Genomic DNA, 20,850 nt, shown 5'->3' on the forward strand with positions numbered 1-20,850 from the left:
CTCTGTGATCGGTTCAATTGACCAAGATGTCTGTGAGCTACGCAGTGCTTCCTAATCGAACAAGTAGCAATTGCTACCTGAGACCTTCTTAGACAAGCACACTCTGGGCAGGCACGGCGCTGGAATGGGGTATCGAATTCGAGTTGAGCTCTGCTGAGAGCGATTCTTCAAATAACATGGTATCGTATCGGCTTCAAGTGCCCCGCAACGCAATTGCCCCTAGGAGCGAGAGCTCCAATTGCCGCTTCGCGTCATTATCGGGCGCGCCGTTGCACTCTGTCTTGGAAGACGGAGATGGTAGCGCTCCCAATTTGTATGCCTTCTTGATCTTGGCGAGATCGGACATCTCGGAGAGAGTCTCGTCGTCAAATGGCACAGAGGTCCCTTGGATGGCGGTAGCCAAATGAGCAGCAACGGACTCGTGCGTGATCGCGGGCGACACGGAGACTTTGACTACAAGCAGATCTTTGGTTGTATCTGCGATTCCAAATTTGCGGAAGGAGTCGGCAATCTGTGTAAGAAATTAAAAATTAGTTAGTCGGTAATGTTGTGGTGGAGTGAAAATATATATATTTACATTATTTGCAGGGTTGAAGGAGAAGACAATCTCCGAGTGCACATTGCGGGACATGAGTCGTCCATTCATGTAGTCATTGACGGCTCGAAATATGGCTGCGATCGCATGTGCCCGGGTCAGAACCTGTTTCTCCGTCAGCGATTGCGCCGCATATCTAAACCGGTGCAGCTTACCATGCTGGCATCGACCAAGGCATACTCGAATTCTGCATTGCCCCCCAGGAGCTGCTGCTTCAAGAAGGCGGAATTTTGAACATCGCGATAGAGGGCCACATGCACGGGCAGCGATGACGGCAGATGCGGCAGAGCCAGAGTCTCTAGTTGCGCCATCACGAGTTGCAGAAGTGAAGGTTGCGATGACCGATATCCCGTGACCTTCTCGAACTTTCTTGAAGCGGAAGGCGGAAGATGACGGAGTTAATGAGTAATAATCCGTTCACTAACTTATAATTAACCCATCGCCATCTGCCATCTCTCTCACACTCCCTCTGCATCCATCGCAGCCATGGCGTTCTTCCTCCGGCGTCCCTTCGCCGTATCCTCGGCTCTCCGTCAAGCCCCCAAGCTCTCCTCCAACACCGCCCGTTTCATCCACAACTCCCCCTTCAAGTCACAGGCCACCAAGCCGCTGGGAGCCTCGTCCATCCTGAACAAGTCCCGTCAAACCTTCCAGAATGCATTCCGCCGGACATACATGCAGCAGTCCACCACCACTGCTCAAGGCGGCAACATGACCTCGAAGCTGGTGTACGGCGCTGCCATCGTTGGCGGCACCATTATGGCCACCAACTTCATCTTCAACCGGGAGACCCGCGAGGACGGTGGCATGCCCGCGTTCGAGCGCAGCTTCCTGAATGAAACCTTCATGCACACCGGTCTCGGTATTGGTATTATCGGTGTTGCGGCGCGCGCTCTGCACATGAACGGTTGGTCGTACCGTCTGATGGCCTTCAACCCGTGGGTTGTCGTGGGTCTCGGTCTGGTTGGTAGCATTGGCACGATGTACGGCACTTTCTACACGTCTCCGGATAAGTATGTTCCCGCTTTCCCTTGGATCTCGAGACTACTGCTAATAACTCCGAAATTAGCTACGTCATGAAGTACGGCCTCTGGACCGCCTTCAACCTCACCCAGGCCGCCCTCCTCTCCCCTCTGATGTTCATGCACCCCGCCCTACTCGCCCGTGCCGGTCTCTACACCGTTGGCATGATGGGCTCGATTGCCTTCGTCGGCGCCACCGCCAAGCAGGAGAAGTACCTCTACCTAGGCGCCCCGCTGCTGGCCGGTGTGACCATCGTCGCCCTGTCTGGATTCGCTCCCCTGGTTCTGCCCGCCACCGCTGCCCGCACCCTGATGTGGTCTGAGCGCATCTGGCTGTACGGCGGTCTCGCTGTCTTCGGTGGCTTCACCCTCTACGACGTGCAGAAGATTCTGCACCACGCTCGTCTGGCCGAGCGCGGTCTGATCCAGCGCGATGTCGTCAATGAGAGTGTTAGCCTCGAGCTGGACTTCATCAACATCTTCATCCGTATGGTCCAGATTCTCGGCATGCGGAGCAACAACCGGAAGTAGACTGCTTCCTATCAGGGAACTGCACGGGCTGTGTTTGTTCCTAGGCGCTAACTTGGTATCTGGATGTTTCTTTCTTGTCTAAATGTACTTTCTTATGTTCTACTTTCCTTCTTTCATTCTACAGATATACAAAGGGGTCGCGAATGCATCTCCACTCCATAGACAACAAAAGGCTACAGACCCCTTTTGGAATATGAATATTTGCAACATCCAACCATTACATTACTTCTTGAGTAAATCTTCATATCGTACGGATCGTCCTCGTATCTTCAGTTCTCATGCTAGAGGGTACAACCTCGCATCCTCATGTCTCACCACCAATATCAAGACCTGCAAGATTCCCATCCCCAACCCCAAACCCATTCTGCAGACTCAACTTATGCGAGAGCGTAGTAAACCCATTCAATCTCTTTGCCCCTTTGTCGACATCCCAATGTCCGCCTCCACCAACCTTCGCAATGTGACTCCGGACGAAAGAGGCCCTCTTCATCTTCGCCTCCTGAGCCGCAGTCTTCATATCCATAGCCCTCTGTCTGCGCAGATTCTGCGCCTCTGGATCAGTCTTCTTTTCAACAAGCCTCCAGTTCAATCCCGCAATCTCTGTTAGTTTCTCGCTTGTCACGAGCCTGTGCCAGGTCGGTAGATCGATCTTGCGGTATGTGAGTAGGATCAATGCGATTGTTTTCCAGCCTTTGTGCCGGGTGTCAGGGATATGCAAGCGGAGGATCTTCTCGCGGGAGTAGTTATCAAGGAGCTGTTCGAAGAGCGGTCCTTCGTCTATCATGTCGGGAAGGAATCCGCGTACTTGTCGCCAGATCCGGGGGTGTGCTCTGCTTCTGTCCTGGTTTCTGCTTGGTTGTTTCGTTTTCAGATCCATCGTCCCCGTCATCTGATGATGATGGTGATGGTGGCAGCGGCGGTAGCATCTTGAATGTAAGCAAAATCGAATCGTCGGCCAATCCCTGAAGGTTAACGAAGATGCTGTTCGCCTGGTTGGCGTACATGACTGTCTTCTGTTGCACCCGTGGCCAGATCCCGGACAGTCGGATCGTCTGTTTCAGGATCATGGTACCAGTGATGATGTCGAAGGTCACGTCGAGTTCGGTATCTTCGTCATGGAGCTGGAGAGTGTACTTTTGTTTGGCATCGTACAGCGTGAGACCGAGGGACTTAGTGGTTGGTTTCTGTGAGGCTGGGTGGCAGTTGCACGAGTGGTGGGCGCTGTTTATCCTTAGTTTGGCAGCTTGTTTGCGAATATTGACCAGACGGACTACTTACCAGTGCCCCCACATTTGTCGGGAGATGTTCGAGTCCGTCGTTGAAGAGCAGTCGAGAAGGATGACTGGTGTAAGGGAAAAGGAAAGGATGAAGTAAAATGTTTCTGGGTTGCTTGGGAGAAATGAGGTCGAGGGAGATAGTTGGTTATTGAAGAGATGGTCTTGGTTTACTTGGGTCTCGTTTTGTCCGTTTTCTTGTTGATATTGTTTCCACTTAGAAAAACCGGAGTATTGGGCCCTATAAGACAATAATATTGCACTGCATACCGCAGAGACTAGAATTTGAACAGTTTTAATTGCATGTTGTATCTTGAAGTGCTCATCTCTTCTGAGTCGGCAGGTTGACGTATCCATATTGTTGATTGGCCACAGCCTTTGTTGAATGTACCAGCATGGCCTGGGACAGAACTACAGAAATTGCATTCCCCCATATAAATCTTGCTAGGAAAGAAAGAGAGGACATCATGTGATTGCTTTTCAACCCTAGATCATTTTCTTTACTCTTCTCTCATTCATACTCCTTGCAAAAACAAGCAAGCCAACGTTGACGGCGAGCAGGCTGTGCTAGACTAGGGCATACTGTGTTTTACTTTCTTTTGATCTTTCGATCACCTTTTACTTCCTGTAAATCTTTTTTTCAGTTTACTATATATCTATGCTTCTTTTTTTCATGTTCACCTGAAAATCTGTCCAGTTTTAGGTATGTTTATTGCTGGAGGTATGCCTCTATACACCGTCCCGGAATATCGTCAGTCCATCTGCTTACATAAGCACACGAGCTTCCACTTGAACGCCGTCCAATTCGACTCCCGCCTCAACTCAGACCTGCAGACCAAAGCCAGACTGATCCAAGAACCCCTTACTAGCCAATCCCGTCAACGCGACCAGTGCCAGATTGTCCCATTGCCACACAACCCGCCATCCTCACCATGTCAAACGAAATGGAAGTCGACCCTCCCGTCGCACAGGACGACGCGCCGCAATCCGGCCGCGGCTTTGAGCCCAGTACCCAAACGGGCGCAGTCGCCGTGCGCAGTATCGAGGGATGGATTGTGATCGTGTCGAATATCCACGAGGAGGCATCAGAAGAGGACGTCACGGATCTGTTCTCGGAATACGGGGAGATCAAAAACTTCAGTTTGAACCTTGATCGGCGGACGGGTTACGTTAAGGTGCGTTTCTTTTTGGGGCGCGGTATTATTTTAGTGACCATGTTCTTTTCGTTGTGGTGGCATTTTGCAGTTACTGGGTGCAAGGCTGACATGGCATTTGCGCCGCGCAGGGATACGCATTGATCGAGTACTCGACCCTCCCCGAAGCCAGCGAGGCGATCAAGAACCTGAATGGTGTCAAGCTGCTGGAGCAGACAATTACCGTCGACTATGCTTTTGTCCGCCCGCCTCCCACAGGCAAGGGTAAGGGCGGAGGACCCAAGGGCGGTGCTGGTGCTGGAGGTCGGGGTCGCAGCCGGAGTCGGGATCGGAGTCGCAGCCCTGGTGCTGGCGCTGGCGGCGAGCGGCAATAAGAGTGTTTTTCGTTGTCCTTTGCAAAGCATTTGGATCCGGGATCTGTTGGACAGAGATGCATGATCGCGTGCCGCCTTCTTTGTGATACCTGCTCTTCTTTTTGCTAGCGCGCTGCGCTGTCACCCACTCCTCTTTGCGCTTCCCATGAATCTCGAATTCTCGATGAAGCATACTACCCGCCGGCATATCTTTATGGGTTACATCCGTGCGAGCATAATATAAGCTTGTATCCCAACACGACCCCGATGAGGCATATGCCGGCGCCGTGAGACCTTGCCAGAATGGTAAGATGATCTGACAGGCAAGAAGAAATGCATGCTGACATTATTTCAGAATGGATATGACCTAAGATCCTAGCCCTAGAATGCACCTCATGAATGCACACCCAGTCAGTTTCCCGGACCTTTCGTTCTCCGCACTGTCCGTGCCACCCCGCGTAATGTAGATGCATCATGCGACCCGGGCTCTGGCCGCCTGCAGTTGAGGCCATAGCGTTTAGTTATTTATTTCTTCCTGTTTTTGCCCGCACTGTCTGTCTGTCCAGGGACCGTTACAGGCGTAGTTCATGCCCCAGGCAGTGGATCCTTAGTCAGCCTTGATCCAGACCAGGTTCCCCGCATACCATAAAATCCCCCATCTTTCACTTTCTCTCTTGCGCGCGGCCCTATATTATATCCCAGGAGGGCCTCGGAAACCAGGCAGCATTGTCACAATGGGCCTCGCACGCCAGGGCCCTGCTGGGCTCCCACTATCCATATTTCTCGTTATTGCGCTATTCTTTCTTTCCTTCGCCAATGCGTTGGCCTACCCCAATCAGATCTCACTCGGACATGCCACTAAAGAGAGAGGAAAAGACGAGGAACCCGCCAACAAGACCCTGCACGACCTCATCGGGGCGCTACACGCCATGCAGGACAACTACTTCCAGCTGTGGCTGGGAACGTGGCCAACCGCAATCGACTGGACGGCCGCCGTGCTAAACACCCATGTGGCCGCGACACTGGCGTCCCTGACTGACACGGCTCACGACATTACTCCGTCTTTCCGTACGATTGAAAACACCATCAACCACTTCTTCAGCCATACCTCTACCTTCTATTTTGGGGAGAATTCATTCGGTTTGCGCCAGCAAGCCTACGACGATATGTTGTGGGTTGTATTGGACTGGCTGGAGAACATCAAGTTCCAGGACCTGCACTCAAATCTTCACTACACCTACCAAACATCCTCCGCAACATCAATGAAGTCGTGGTATGGGACCCAGTTCCGCGACTCGGCCGCTCACCGCGCACGTCTTTTCTGGGAGCTGGCCTCGCTCGGGTGGGACAAGACCCTGTGTGATGGCGGGATGGTCTGGAGCCCCTACCTGGGTCCCTATAAGAACGCCATCACCAACGAGCTGTATATCTCCGCCAGTATCGGGATGTACCTCTATTTCCCCGGCGACCCGATCGAGTCACCGTTCATAGCCAGCCAGGATTCTGGCGGAGATGGCTTCCCACATGACCCTGCGCACCTGAAAGCTGCTGTCGATGGGTATGCGTGGCTCAAGCACTCGAACATGACCGGGCCTCTTGGGTTGTATGGCGACGGCTTCCACATCAGTGGCTGGAAAAGCGCCGCAAAGCCAGGCACGAAGAAGTGCGACTTGCTCAATACCATGGCATACACCTATAACCAGGGCGTCTTGCTGAGTGGTTTGAGAGGGTTATGGCTAGCCACGGGAGACCAGGACTACTTCCGCGACGGCCACGAGCTGATCTACAACGTGATGCGCGCCACGGGCTGGCCGCAGACCGACAGCCAGCAATGGGCCGGATTAGGTCGCGGCGGTGTCCTGGAAGACGTATGCGACTCGCGTGGAGTGTGTAATCAAGATGGACAGACCTTCAAGGGGATATTCTTCCACCACTTAGCAGAATTCTGCCGACCACTCCGACCCCAGGAAGAACGATTCCTGGTTGGCGATGCTACCCGCCGCCGCAGCGCCGCACACACCGAGGGTAGTCCCCGGGATGAAGTTTACGGGAAACACCTGGAACGTTGCCGTTCCTATGGCGGCTGGATCGAACACAATGCCAAGGCAGCTCTCATGACTCGCGACGACGACGGCAAGTTCGGAGCCTGGTGGGGCAGGGAATACGGTGCTCTTGGTGTTTCTGATGAGCTCGTCGACACTAGCGTTCTCCCCGCCGGCGCGGTGGACTACCGCAGTACGATCCTCTCCGATCTCCCGCTGTCCTCTGGGGCTGGGGCTGCTGCCCACAGTACTATTGCCAAGAACAAGAAGGATTATAACGACCGCGGCCGTGGCCGGACCGTGGAGACGCAGTCTGGCGGTGTGGCGGTTTTGAGAGCGCTGTACCAATGGCAGACCTGCGATTCACTCTCATGACTGATGACCGACACGGGTGATTTTTTTGGTTTTTTGTTGGGCGTGTGGTACGGTAAATTCCTTCATGCATTGGGTATTGGATAATGCAGGCACATTATTGTTGGGGTCATTGGAATTGGTATAACTATTCTTCTTATTGTTACTATTCATCGGGCGCCTCCGGTTGGCTTTTGTATTTACATTTGAATGGCAATTGTTCACAAGCCAATCCCAGAATTTCATCAGTCGTCAGAATGCAGTATTCAAGGGCTTAGGGTTTTAGACAAGCCTAAATTGCATCCCTTCAAACCTGTCATTAACATCCCATCAATCTCTGTCGCCGAGAAGAACTCCAATCCTGGAGATTTTTTTATGAACATATTGTAGTTCTATGAAGGCTGATTAGGGGCCCTAGTCGCGGTCAGAAGAATGGCTTTAGAATGCAGGGGTAGAATGCTGGGAAATCCGTTTGTTAATTATGACTGCAGTACACAGTAAGAGGAGTGTTCCAATCTCTCCTTACTTCATATTCTTTGGCTCTGGATTCTCTGTCTTTTTCATTCCAGTGCCTCTCACTTATTTTCATTGGGTATGGATCTGCATTGAATTTACATTGATTCCGTTGTCAGTTTTGCACTGATATTGGGCATAAGAATGACCTGTTTTCCTCAAGAGTGAGCAAAAATGAGAATACTTTCTTCCACCCATCTTTCTTAAGGTTCTATCCTCCAGGCAACTTTTTGCAACAGATTATCCCTTCAAAAATTGAAACATTGCCGAACCAATACCATGAAGTTCAAAGACCAACTTGCCTTGAATCCACTGTTCATTATCGCAGTCCTGTTCCAAATTTTAGTCAGGAGCACAGAAGCTGCCCAGTGCAAATCTGATCAGATTTCATCCAGGGATGTGGCTCATTGTGACTGTCAATTATCCAGCCCTACTACTATGAAATGTCCTTTATTGGCACAGCAGTGTGGTTCGCTGACTGCACCGACCGACGTTGTACCAATCAACAAAGATAATGGGGGTCAGGCCTTGTGGGGTCAAGGCTGTATCGACGCTAATGTACAATGCAATGGTGCTTGCTATTTGTGGTTTGGCTCTCTGTGTCGGTGTCTAAAAGATTCCACGCCTTGTGCTGTTACAGGGGCAGTGGGCGGCCGAATATGGGCGCTGCTATCGAAGACGGCTCCGAAAGGGTTGATCACCACATCACAGATGCTGTCTGGAATCCTGGAATTGAGCCAAGCGCCTGATCCAAACGGAGGCTGGCTACTTGGACAGAAGACATTGAATGATCCTTTTTCTGATCCAGGCGTGAAATATACCAGGGCGAGAGGAGCTCTGGCCATGAACTCGGTTGCGACGCGAACCGAGGAGCAAATCCACATCCATGTGTGCGACAATGAGTTTAGCTCTCTTCGGGAAGTACTAAACAAACTCAAACGATCCAAATATACGGACTTGACGCCAGTCTTTTTGCCAAACACTGTCCCTTCAAAATCTCTCCTGTCTTGTCAGGTCGCAAAATACAAAGGCGACCCCATTGATGTGGCAGAGAGTATATCTACATATCTGAAGGACATCCATGATTATGCGGCTAGCTGTGACAAGTTTTATGTGGGAGCTGGGCTTATTACCGATGAAAATGATTACTCTTGGGCTTGTGTTACTGCCGGTATTTCTAAAGGTGCAGAGCATCTTTTCTGCAAGATATGATGTATACAGTTAGGAAGCAACAGGAATAGGAAGATCTATCACCAGTAATCGTCGGGCGGGAGTGTGGGCCAATGCCACTCTCAATTACTACTTATCTCAAATTGAGACTATAACTGCATTATATTTGTTCCTCTCAAGATTTCCTTACCTAAGATGGTAGACGCGGTATACCCTTTTGACATTTCTCAATGGCTCTGATTCAAAGATATGCAGAGATTCGCTTGAGAGATCGATACTGCCTCGTTTGCGAAAGCGTAGGATATTGCAGGCGCAGTTTCCAAAATCAACTTAAGCAATCTCATCCTGCGAATGATATCGCACGTGATTCCGGACCTCGAAGCTTGGAAGCATCTAATTGGTTAGTTCCACTGATTTGCACACAGAATTCTAAGCTGAACCGACAAGCTGCCCAAATTCATATGGTGTAATCTTACATTGAAGTCCTCTATGTGTCATGTTCGGCGATTATCATTCATACGTAACCTAGAGAGTGGTGAAGTTTACACACCCTGGTCATTGCTGCGGGAGTAGAATGGTGAATTGCAGCGTATTTGTCGATTTAACCACCCTGGAAGTTGCTTCTACGAAACTATGTGTGTGGTTTTTCGCATGCAGGATTCGAGAGCTGCACTGTTCCACAGCTCGCTAGCGCTGTTCTTGGCGTTGGTTTTCCCTGCTTAAGTGTTAGTTAGTACGTAGTGGCAATCAAGACATTCTACTCAACTCAAATGTCTTACCATCGGTTCCGCACTTTGTAAAATGGTGATCACCCATTTAAACTATGGATCCAAGCTCTTGAGCACCATTCTTTCGACAAGAGTGTGGTGTTTTGGTGGTATCGTATGTAGTACAAAGGGGCGCCCACCTGCAGATCAGATCCGCTAATTATACAAATCCTGTTTTCAGATCGGGATTCCTGATTTTAACTAGCGCTCGATCGGCTCGGTTTTGTGGGGAATAGCGCTATTATTATTATTATTATTATTATGATCGTATAGTATAGTATGGTTTGTACGGAGTACGGAGTATGGAGTGTGACCTCGGTTCTGTGGTGGACTTCCCCAGCTCGGTAGTGTACACGCCACTTGAGATAGGTTTACTAGAGCCCAGAAGCACGAAGCAGAAAGTAAATGTTTACGACACAGACGGTGGTCCAAAAGGGTATGTATGATGCATTCCATCCCGCTGGAAAGCAACATTCCTGATCCGGCGATGACACCAAACCAAACCCACGTTCCACAGACAATGGCAATGTCTATCCGCTTGCATAAGTTAGTAACCATGGGTTGGTTACATATAGCTAGCAAGGCTATTGCGTATGTGGGATTGTGTTATCTAGCATACAGATGGAGGATGATTTATTGAAGTAATTAGGATTCTTCTTCGACAATTTTATGATATGATGTCTCTCAATCCTGCAATTTCCTCATACTGTCCATACGTTTTGACAAAAGTACTACAGTACTGCCGCGCTCGTGCGCTGTTTGGATATCTCTGCGCTCTGGTTGGCCCGTTCGTCAAGCAAACGGCGAAAACTCGTTCTGGTGGGGAGCACCACCGCTCCCAATCAGCAGCACCTGCAGATCGCACACTGGGCGCTTTTTGCCTTTGGGCTTGATCGAAGGGAACACGCGTAATGTCTCATCTTTCTTTTGCTGTAGCGGAGCCTCACCGGCGAGTGGCAATTACATGTTATTATTAGTTCATAGTACATTAATCATTGGAGACTGGTTAACCAACTACTCTTTAAATGGAAATAATAGCAGAGCGAGTATTACCAAGGGTATCTTCTATACTGTAGGGATGCTAGGCCTGAGCGTGGTCATCTGACCGTCGGGGATCCAGGAACGACAGCCATTTGTTGTCCAACTCGGTCCTTCGCACCGCTTACGATCCATCACATTGGCTCCAATCCTCTTGCCACCTCTGATGATCCATTCATGTTGTACGGCGTCCTACTGCTCTTCTGCCAAGAAGGTTTGCCCTCCCACGGGGATCGGCAACATGATGTCCCTGCCGGGTTTCACCTGAGCCCTAGCGCTCCGCTCGATCCATCAACGATAGGGGCCCATGTCAAACCCACGGGAATGGATCGTCTGCCACCGGGTTCCCGCCATTGGCTCTACCCTGAACCGCCCACCGGACGCGAGTGACCACTGCGGAGAATAAAATCATTCTTACTTCTTGTGGAAATGTTGTTTCCTCACCGCATGAATAATCCTGTCCGAGGGGGTGGCCACATTGGCTGGAGTCTGGTCGCGGGCAGTTCGTTACTGACCATCACGAATTCTCGCAATCACCCGTCCGCGTGAGAACAATCGAATCAGGACCCGTCAAATGGCGTCATTTTCTCGCTCGTTGCGGCTCGATCGACATTGCATAGCGGGCCCCTCCCTCCCCCCTGAAGGCGGACGAAGTTGCCCCGTAGTTATGTTAGTCAGTTCGTTAGTCAACTAACTACCTCGCTCGCTTATGTACTCCTGGTGGGTGGAATGGAATACAGTCCCGAGCACGATCCTTGCCGGTAATAACTATGATTATGATCAGGGCCAGAGTTCCACTTGGGAATAGTGACGGAGGGAGGGTTCGGTAAACGAGCTCTGCCACTCTGGCGGTGGAGGATCGTCACCCGCAGGCCACACGCTCGTTGGCTGGGGACGGGTGGGCTCGTGGAAGCGGAACCGAGAGTTGTGCCCTACTAGTTTGTTAGGGAGGGTTCTTCCCCTCCCACATCCAGGAGAAGGAGAAGGGGAATGTTGGCGTAAAAAATAATTAATATGATCAGGAGGGATGGAGGTCTAATCATGATCATACATCCTTAGCTGGCGGGCTTGATAGTTTCTACCCTGTTCTATCACTAACAGTTGTTCGGTGGCTGCCACGCGCTGGGGGCAGAAAGGGTGTTCCTTTCGGGAAGGGATGAACAGGGAACACCGGAGGTACCAGCGTGGACGACCCCGTTAGTACTGGCCACCCAAGTCACTCCCAGGTACCGTTCGCCCAATACGGATACCGTACCCTAGACCCGTTTCCTTTTTCTCCTCCTTCCCATCCGTCGTCTGCTTCCTCCCTTCTCTACGACTCAACCACTCTCTGTGTATTTCGAGCTAATTCTTCCCCCCTTCCCCCCTCCATCGTGGCTGATCACCTCGACCTCTCGCTCTGTGTCTACGCTCGTCCTCACTCGCTTTGACCTTTGTTTCTTCGTCCCCACGCCCTCCCCTCCGTTCTCCGTCCATCGTCTCAAAAAACACCCTCGAACCTGCATTGCGGTCGCTTCCCACACCAAACGCCCGCCTCCCATTTCCCTCCCACCGTCTGCTCCCACCCGACCCCGGTCGCTACCTCAAGCGTAACACAGATTTGATCGTCTGGGGTCCATCGCTAGGGGTAGATCCGTGGTCGTTCGAGCATCCATCTCGGTTCAACCGTTGCCCTCGTTTTTGCTTGATCGTGAAAGAATCACGATCATCCGCCACTCTGGACCTAAGCGTGCGAACCGCGTCTCTTTGACATTCCTCTACTTCCCGTTGTTGTCGCGAACCAACCTTATGGCATCTGATACAGAGATGAACGAGGCTTCTCCCGTCGACACACTGCCGCAACCCAACGACGGTGGCCGCATGCACATGTCATCCCTCTCATCATCATCATCCATATCTGACGCCGAAAACGAGCGCCGAGGCCGATCCGAACGTCCGCGTATGGCTAGCCGCAAACCCTCCGCGTCCATCCTGGTCCCCCGCGACCACCCAGAGATTGAAATTGAGGAGGAAGAGTTCCCCCCGGACGACGCCCGCGCCATGAGTCCGCGTCGCAATTCGGCTGATCTGGAGCGCCTGGGTAAGGAGGCTCGCCAGACTCTTCAAGAGTGAGTATCTTTGTTTTTGGATTTGCGGTCGCCAACACGGTCATGGTTTGCTAATTTTAACCCCCAAAGACAAGCCAAGGCCCTTCAATCTTCGCTGCAGGCACTCGCTGAGCGCATCGATGCCGTCAAGTCCGATCACGACAAGTTGGAGACCGAAAACAAAGTCTTGCAGGACTACATCGGCGGACTGACTCGCAACATGACCAAGAACGAAATGACACGAAGCACCAAAGCTCGCAAGGCACAGAAGTAGCACCCCCTCACTACACTCGCCGAGGATGCGGTTGCTTGCTTTGCACACCGTGATGATTCTTGATCTCTTTCCGTTTACGATGATGAACGTCCGCTGTCTTTTTTTTTTTTGGTTGTTTTTTCGCCACTATTGTCTCGGTCTGTTGCCGGCCTGAGTCCTCCTCACCCAAAAAATTCCTACAATCCATACTCAGCGTGGCGTGGGGTGCGCGGGTCAGCAGCCGCCAGGCAAAATTTTTGTCTCTGGGCGGTTACGATTGTCGCCGCTCCCTTCACGTCCATCATTCTTCCACCCGACTGGCTCGAGTGGCATCGAGCATTGTTTCTTACTTTACCTTCTTCGTCACCCCGTCACGATCTCCACTGTTCTTTTCAACACAACATGGCTACCATAGCCAGGGGAACAAGGGGTATCCGTGACATCATCATCTGCATGCCGGGTGGTTCACCGGTGGGCCGCCACCCGAGTCTTGGCAACCTTGCTTCGATCAATACGAAACAAGCGGGTTTGTTGTCCCTTCGGGTGATCACGCGGTTCCACCGTTTTTACCGTCGATACTTTGTTTGTGTTGTCTCGTCATTTGGCGTTGTCTCTATTTTTCCCCCTTTGCAGGTGACTTGCGCGCGTGGATCCTGTTCCGTTCCACCTTGTACTTTTTGCTTCTGACTGTTTCTCTCCCTTCATTTGTTGTTGAATGCATAGCACCTCGGGCGTTTTGGGGACTGGGGCTAGACTCGATTTGAATTGTGAAATGACATTTGCCGTCTGGAGCCGCGCACTGGAAATGTTTTCGTCGTCATGGGCACATTGCATGGGCATTAAGGTTCATGGTTATGGTCACAGCAGGCGATTGGCGTGCTGGGAAAGGGGAAACGCATAATGTTTTTGTTGAGGGATCCTTTCTTTCTGTGTTTCGCAGCCAGCAGCCAAGTCATTTTTATTCTTCTCTTATTCTGTTGCTTGCAGTGTACATCTCTGTTGCATTTTCCTCCCCTTTCTCATTCTCATGGACTGGACGCTGCTGCTGCACCAGCCCAAAAAATTGACTTGGTCTTGTGACTGAATCAACCCCCTTCCATCATATGCTGCACTTCTGCCCTCCACACCCCCTGTTTCCTCTATTATCATCTCTCTGGTTTTTCACAGTTCAGTTCAGTTCAGTTCTGTTTTTGTTTTTGTTTTGTTTTCTGCGGCTCTACTTCTCTCTCGCCTTGCCATTTGCCATACCCAGGAAAGCGTGCATGTCTCAAGTCCCCTACTATTTGTCTTGTCTTTGTTTTTTTTTTTTTTTTTTTTTTTTTTCTTTTTCGCTTACTTTCTTTTGCCTCAATGCTCCTACCTATCGTGCTTGCGTGGCTGATAGGTAGCTTTGTGGTTTGAAATTGTAGCGGCAATGGATGTTTCATATTATTTCTTGTGTGGGTGTAGATTTGCTGTAGGTACAAGAGCGTAGAGTAGAGCTGTGTAGCCAAGTATAGATAGGAGGAGAATTGTTGGCATAGAGCCAATCTACCTTGTGCAATCGGGCGAATGCCCCTCTGTCAATTGCCATGCTGCCTTAAGAGGACCTTCTCACTGAGCTCCTTAGTTCTCTCACTATCAGTCTAAGTGTGAACAAATCTCCGCCTTCGAACCAATAAGGTCTGCCAGTGTAGGTTGTTGAGCAGTGACCATCCAACCCCCCAAGACTCCCCCTAACTCCCCTTGAGTCTATTGGTCTTCCTCAACTGATTCTACAAATTCATGCGACTCGAGCTTCGACATCATGTCACGATTAATTTGCACACTGTGAAACTAGTTCGAAGAGGACGATTAGCTTAGTCTGAGTACGCGTCTGTGAATATCGGACTGAGGACACCCACGAAAGTCCTTGTATGCTCGGAAGCACAGGACCTATTCTCCCACCTAGGCTAATGGCATGGTCCTGGACCCTGTTCAAGGTACGCTTAAATCAGCCAAAATTTTGGCGGCTTGAGAATATGAGATTCACTGTTTAATCCCTTACATCCGATGTACCCTCTTTTCACGTAACCTGCCAGAGTTGAGGACGTTAGGACAGCGAAAGCTTTTCGTCTCGACGGCTATGTAAAAGTTAGAGACCCACAATGTATTTAAGCATATGTGTAGACATATCGTTCGACGTGTAGTCGTTTCAGGTGGGAAGATAGCTTTGAGAGGTTGAAACGTTGTTGGAGGAACAAGGAAAGGCCGGAGGGTGGAGCGCGTATTTAAATAAGAGGCAACTTGCTGGTATTAGGGCGCCTAAGTAATTTCAGATCACAAAAAATGATTTACATGCTACGAATTGCAGAAGTAGCGGTCAGGTATCTGCAGACGTACCATGCCACAATAATGTAGAACGCATGCTTAAGCCGCCAAGTATGATTTGCATGGATTGGGAGAACTCTGAATAAAACCTATTTCTACGGACTAACCATCAAATAGAAAGTTCGAGTCAGCGCTCTAGCTAAGTAGAATTACACCGTGCTTGAAGGGGCTCTGGATCATCTCTTTAAAAGTAATTACAACTTTTAGAAAGCAACTATAGGCCTATGGCCTAAAAGCCAGATCCGAACCGAGGCTGGTAACGAATAAGCCTCACAACAGATAGCAAAGCCATGCAGAAAAAAAAAATCATCATCTTTACCTAAAGTAGGTTGGCTCATTACAGCATGAGTATAGCCTACGGGTGGGGTGATTTATGAGGACGCGGAGATAGGAGAATAAATAATAGGGTATTGTTATACTACGAGTGGGAGAACTACTATTACTAGGATTGATCATTCCGATTGACTAACTATAAAGCGACTACCATTTAGTAGCCCTTTGAGTGGGCATAGTGGCGAACAGACCCTTAACACCCGGTCTATATTACGATAACACATTGACAGCTTTTCGGAACTTCTCCAATTACCCTAAGGAAGTCGAGCTTTACGTGTCCAGATGAAGTTAATCCTGGGTACCACGTGGCTGTAGATCCGTTCAATCGTTTTAGCAGTTCTAGCAGAGACGTGAAAAGACCGTCTTCGGGCGAGCCTGTTTCCCTACTCTACATAAGATACTTTAGCTATCTTGAACAGCCGTCTTGTCTCCCAGCTCCAACTCCTCGATGTGTTCAAAGTGCTCGTTGGCCTTGCGGTGAGTAGCGTTGAGATCAAGTTGAGTGTGCCTAGCATTGAACACCAGCTCCATCTCCTCAAGCGACTTGCCTTTAGTCTGTTCATGGCCATCTTAGCTTTATTACGCACGCATGGAAAGATCTTGGAAAACCAACCTCTTTGATAAAGAGCCAAGTGTACAGGACAAGCGCCCAGTTGAAGATGCAGAACATTAGGAATGTCTTCCAGCCCAGATTATTGACGGCGTGAGGCGTTATCTGGGAGAAGGCGAAGTTGAATAGCCACTGCGTCGCGGTGCCGATGGCAACGCCACCTTCACGGATCCGGGTTGGGAATATTTCGGCCATATACAGCTGAAATGGAAGTATTAGCTCTGTGGCGCCATCTACAAAACTCTCTCTGCCGTAAACATACCCAAGGAACGGGACCCCACGACATGTTGTAAACCACTAAGATGAATCATGAGTATTTTTCTCGTCAATGAAAAGAGTTTCCGCGCTACTTACTCGCTTCGAGATAAATCATCGTGAGAGACGCGATGGAGTAGCTACTGATGCCAGTCGCGTCCGGGCTCGGGGGATGGGTCGCAGTAATGAGGGCAACGATTAAGAACAAGGCACCCATGATGAAAGATCCGGCCATCAGGCTGCCCCTGCGGCCAATTCTCTCAACCAAAATAGCGAGAAAGAAGAGGCATGATACAACTTTGGCCACGCCGAAGAAGCCGCTGAAAAAGAGGGCATTGTTACCGGCGCCGACGGCACTGAAGACTTGTGGTGAGACTTGGACGAGTTAGCGTAGTTTCTTGCGTTGGCGACCTAGTCTCGCCGGGGCTGGGCACATACAGTATGCGAGAGACGTGTTGCCGGTCAGTTGTACCCCTGCAGCTTATTAGCATGGTGTGGGAGGCATTTCAAACAGGTCTGCTCACCGATCTGGATCGTAATGGAAACGAACATGCGAAAGCGGTTCGCAGGCAGCAAGAACTCCTTCCACGTCAGGCCCTCTGTGATGCGCTCCTCTTCTTGAATTCCAGCAAGGATCTCTGCCATCCTATAGGAAAAACACCAGTCAGCTCACCCAAATCGGCCATTACCCCAGCATATAAGTGGATAACATACTCTTCTCGAACGGCAGCACTGTCACCACCACGGACCCATATTAGCGACTCAAGCGCATCATCGGGCCTCCCTCGCTTGGCCAGCCACCTCGTACTCTCCTTGACGAGTAGCATACCCGCGCAGAGGATCACCCCAGGCACAAGCTGCAACCCCACAGGGATCCGCCATTGCTTGGTGGACGAGTCTATACCTGTAGATACTCCGTAGTCTACCCAATAAGAAGTCATGACACCAAGGGTGAAGAAAAATTGGAACATGCTGCCGAGCTGGCCGCGGATTTGCTTGGGTGCCATCTCCGCCGTGTACAGTGGGACAATTACGGTTGCGAAGCCGATGCCGATTCCTGCAATGACGCGGCCGGCGTACCACGTCGCGACGCCGTTGGCGTGGAAGAGCTGGAGGATCGCCCCGACGTTGAAGATCATGGCTGCGAGCACAATGGACAGGCGGCGCCCGTAGCGTGCGGTGAAGGGCCAGACGAAGAAGCACGAGAAAAACGCTGACCAAAGATGAATATGAGCCCGCCGACAATGCCGGGGAACTTCTCACCTCCAGCTTGGAGCAGACTCGCGGAAAGAGAGCTCACGTTGGTCTGTGTTTCCGCGGTGATGCCCATGTCTTTTTGGAACGAGGGCAGGGTCAGGACGCCCCCGACGATGCCTGTGTCGTAGGCGAAGAGAAATGAGCCGATGCAGCTCAGGGCGACTAGATAGGCCGCTCGGAAAGTCCCGAGGCGACGCATGGTGGTGAGAAAATGGCGGAAGGATTTCTACAAAGACTGGCGCTGATTTGGTGATGGAATAGCACTCTCATGATGGACAATGGAGCAAGTATATACGGACGGATTACTGGGGGCGGCTGGGAGTACTCTGGAATTTGGCCCACTCCGGAGAATGTCAATACTAGTTGGAAGCTAGTTAACTGATGGCTGTTCGGTTTGTGCCGGGTATCGGGCGGGTTGCGCTGGCATTGGCGGAAGAGACAAACGGTTTATGTTTTAGCCTCCCCATCTTGTCCTATCAGGGACATTGGAGATTGCGCGGATCGTCCCCTAATTGGCTTCCGACCGACTTCCGACTATGGAGAGACAACCCTAGGACAATAGCCATGTTCGTCGTGTTTGGGGACCTCGGTGTCTCCGAAGCGCCCGGATTACTTTACCTTTGCTTGGGGGAGCAACAAAGGTTCATATTCGTATGCACTATCAACAGGGCTTTCCGAATTTTGCGTGTTTTCCACCATGAGAAGTTCTAAAATGCCTTCCGAACGCCCGAACATTATCTTCATCCTAGCCGATGACCATGCTTCGAAGGCGATCAGTGCTTATGGTGCGGGTATCAACCACACGCCAAACATTGATCGCCTGGCGGAGGAGGGCATGAAGTTCAACCACTGCTACGTGACCAACTCCATCTGCACGCCCTCCCGCGCTGCAATTCTGACAGGAACGCACAACCATGTCAACGGAGTGATGACTCTCCATAGCAAGATCAACAAACATTTACCCAACGTTGCGAAAGCGTTGCGATCCGGAGGATATACGACCGCCATGGTTGGTGAGTTGGTTCTTCCATGCCCAAAGCGTCCTACAACCTCGAGCTAACGGCTGTCGCAACGGCAGGCAAATGGCATCTTGGCGAAGGCCCTCTCCACGAACCGTCCGGTTTCGACTACTGGTCTGTTCTTCCAGGCCAGGGAGACTACTGGGATCCGAAGTTCACGGACAAGTCAGGCACGCACGCTGTGGATGGATACGCCACGGACATCATTACAGACAAGTCCCTGAATTGGATTGACTCGGTCCTGGAGCAGCAATCAGTGACTCGTGAGAGGCAGCCTTTCTTCCTCATGTGCCACCACAAGGCCCCTCACCGCTCCTGGGAATGCCACGATCGTCACAAAACCATGTACACCGACCCAATCCGCGTCCCGGAGACATTTGGAGATGATTATCGGAACCGCGCCAAGGCAGCCAAAGCGGCCAAGATGAGGGTGGCCGAAGATCTGACGTACCAGGATCTAGGACTGGTCCAACCGGATGGAGGGGACAGTGTTGGTGAGCGTGTCCAGCAGGAGGGGAGCGACGCGCAGCGAAAGGTCCCCGCTCCGGCCGACGTGACCTCTCTGCGCCTCATCGACAAAGACACCGGAGAGGTTTTCACCTTCGCAAATCCCGGCGAGCTGGCAGCCTTCAAGTTCCAGCGATACATGCAGCGGTACCTACGAACCATTCAGGCGATTGATGACAGTGTGGGCAAGATGCTCTCGTATCTAGACGAGAAAGGCCTTGCAGAGAATACAGTTGTCATCTATTCGTCCGATCAGGGCTTCTTCCTGGGCGAGCATGGCTGGTTCGACAAGCGATTCATGTACGAGGAGAGCTTCCAGATGCCCTTTCTCATCCGCCACCCGGCGGTCATCGCGCCAGGTACTGAATGCAACAATATCGTGTGTAACGTTGACTTCGCACCCACTTTTCTCGACCTGGCGGGACTCCGTTCACCATCGTACATGCAAGGTGTGTCGTTCCTCCCTCTGCTGCAGGAGCGAGGAGCGGCTCCGGTCGGCTGGCAGCAAGTCGCATACCACCGATACTGGATGAACAATGACGAGATCCATAACGCCCTCGCGCACTACGGCGTGCGAAGCCAGAGATACAAGCTGATATACTGGTATAATGAAGACTTGGGAGTTGAGGGTGCTCGCCCTGGAGGGACTGTTACTGAGAAGGAGTGGGAGTTGTTTGACTGTCATGAAGATCCACTGGAGCTGTTCAACATGTATTCAGACCCGGCTTATCAGGGTGTGGTCCGGGACATGACCAAGCTCCTGGAGGAGAAGATGGAAGAGATTGGTGACGAGACGGTACACCCCAGGTATGGGCGGCCGAAATTGTAGCTTCGTAGCAGTTCCATCAGACAGTGGATAGATAGCATATAGATAGTCTTTCAGGACCATTTAAGTTGTTTTTGTATTTTTGGTATGGCGAAGTCGAGGAGTACCGGGAGATGGAGTGGAGAACCAGGCACATTAGCGTCCCCGGTTTTGCACCCACTCAACTCCGGGGAACCTGGATGATTCTTGTCATGCAGTGGCCTGGCTGACGGCCAAAGCTCGCCACAAAAACTGTTGCGATGGACCGATACGCGTCTTCTTTCCCTTCGACTACGAAACCCCCGGTGCTCTCAAAGGAGACCTGCGTGCAGTGTCGAATGCGCAAGGTAAGCCACTGTCCGCCCTCGTACACATCCAATGTTTTAATCGCCATCCCAACCAGGTCCGCTGTGATGGCAAGCAGGACACCTGCTCAAATTGTGGCCGTCTAAGCTTCGTCTGCTCATTCTCATTGCCAGCTGGAAACAGGGCGGACATCATGCGCAATGCACCATTCCTCAGCCCTTCACGGCGCCGTGTCAGTAGTGCATGTCGCGCATGTCGT

At 51.2% G+C, this 20,850-nt stretch overlaps 8 protein-coding genes across 8 annotated transcripts; 5 read left to right on the forward strand and 3 right to left on the reverse strand.

Moving 5' to 3' along the window:
- Positions 1-193: 193 nt before the first annotated feature.
- On the reverse strand, positions 194-1,083 carry N7474_009903 (EKC/KEOPS complex subunit CGI121/TPRKB; the record flags this gene model as incomplete). Its single annotated transcript, XM_057201313.1, has 4 exons — positions 194-511; positions 578-700; positions 751-964; positions 1,058-1,083. 4 exons carry the CDS (start codon positions 1,081-1,083, stop codon positions 194-196), a joined length of 681 nt encoding a protein of 226 aa, XP_057049300.1.
- N7474_009904 (Bax Inhibitor family protein) lies at positions 1,082-2,148 on the forward strand (the record flags this gene model as incomplete). The annotated part of the gene is made up of 2 exons (XM_057201314.1): positions 1,082-1,608; positions 1,665-2,148. The coding sequence occupies 2 exons, from the start codon at positions 1,082-1,084 to the stop codon at positions 2,146-2,148; spliced, it is 1,011 nt and encodes a 336-aa protein (XP_057049301.1).
- Positions 2,149-2,452: 304 nt separating this feature from the next.
- Positions 2,453-3,215, reverse strand: N7474_009905 (uncharacterized protein; the record flags this gene model as incomplete). Its single annotated transcript, XM_057201315.1, has 2 exons — positions 2,453-3,037; positions 3,123-3,215. The coding sequence occupies 2 exons, from the start codon at positions 3,213-3,215 to the stop codon at positions 2,453-2,455; spliced, it is 678 nt and encodes a 225-aa protein (XP_057049302.1).
- A 1,139-nt stretch (positions 3,216-4,354) lies between these two features.
- On the forward strand, positions 4,355-4,950 carry N7474_009906 (RBM8 family RNA-binding protein; the record flags this gene model as incomplete). Its single annotated transcript, XM_057201316.1, has 2 exons — positions 4,355-4,597; positions 4,708-4,950. The coding sequence occupies 2 exons, from the start codon at positions 4,355-4,357 to the stop codon at positions 4,948-4,950; spliced, it is 486 nt and encodes a 161-aa protein (XP_057049303.1).
- Positions 4,951-5,663: 713 nt separating this feature from the next.
- On the forward strand, positions 5,664-7,346 carry N7474_009907 (putative glycosyl hydrolase; the record flags this gene model as incomplete). Its single annotated transcript, XM_057201317.1, has 1 exon — positions 5,664-7,346. One exon carries the CDS (start codon positions 5,664-5,666, stop codon positions 7,344-7,346), a length of 1,683 nt encoding a protein of 560 aa, XP_057049304.1.
- Positions 7,347-12,598: 5,252 nt separating this feature from the next.
- On the forward strand, positions 12,599-13,171 carry N7474_009908 (short coiled-coil protein; the record flags this gene model as incomplete). Its single annotated transcript, XM_057201318.1, has 2 exons — positions 12,599-12,918; positions 12,988-13,171. The coding sequence occupies 2 exons, from the start codon at positions 12,599-12,601 to the stop codon at positions 13,169-13,171; spliced, it is 504 nt and encodes a 167-aa protein (XP_057049305.1).
- Positions 13,172-16,234: 3,063 nt separating this feature from the next.
- Positions 16,235-18,153, reverse strand: N7474_009909 (sugar porter family MFS transporter; the record flags this gene model as incomplete). The annotated part of the gene is made up of 8 exons (XM_057201319.1): positions 16,235-16,387; positions 16,446-16,643; positions 16,705-16,739; positions 16,797-17,072; positions 17,136-17,171; positions 17,222-17,343; positions 17,412-17,910; positions 17,961-18,153. 8 exons carry the CDS (start codon positions 18,151-18,153, stop codon positions 16,235-16,237), a joined length of 1,512 nt encoding a protein of 503 aa, XP_057049306.1.
- Positions 18,154-18,666: 513 nt separating this feature from the next.
- N7474_009910 (sulfatase family protein) lies at positions 18,667-20,309 on the forward strand (the record flags this gene model as incomplete). Its single annotated transcript, XM_057201320.1, has 2 exons — positions 18,667-18,967; positions 19,033-20,309. The coding sequence occupies 2 exons, from the start codon at positions 18,667-18,669 to the stop codon at positions 20,307-20,309; spliced, it is 1,578 nt and encodes a 525-aa protein (XP_057049307.1).
- Between the last annotated feature and the right edge of the window lie 541 nt (positions 20,310-20,850).

This window comes from Penicillium riverlandense (assembly GCF_028828495.1).
Source record: "Penicillium riverlandense strain IBT 135883 chromosome Unknown utg000008l_segment0_segment0, whole genome shotgun sequence".
Lineage (NCBI taxonomy): Eukaryota > Fungi > Ascomycota > Eurotiomycetes > Eurotiales > Aspergillaceae > Penicillium > Penicillium riverlandense.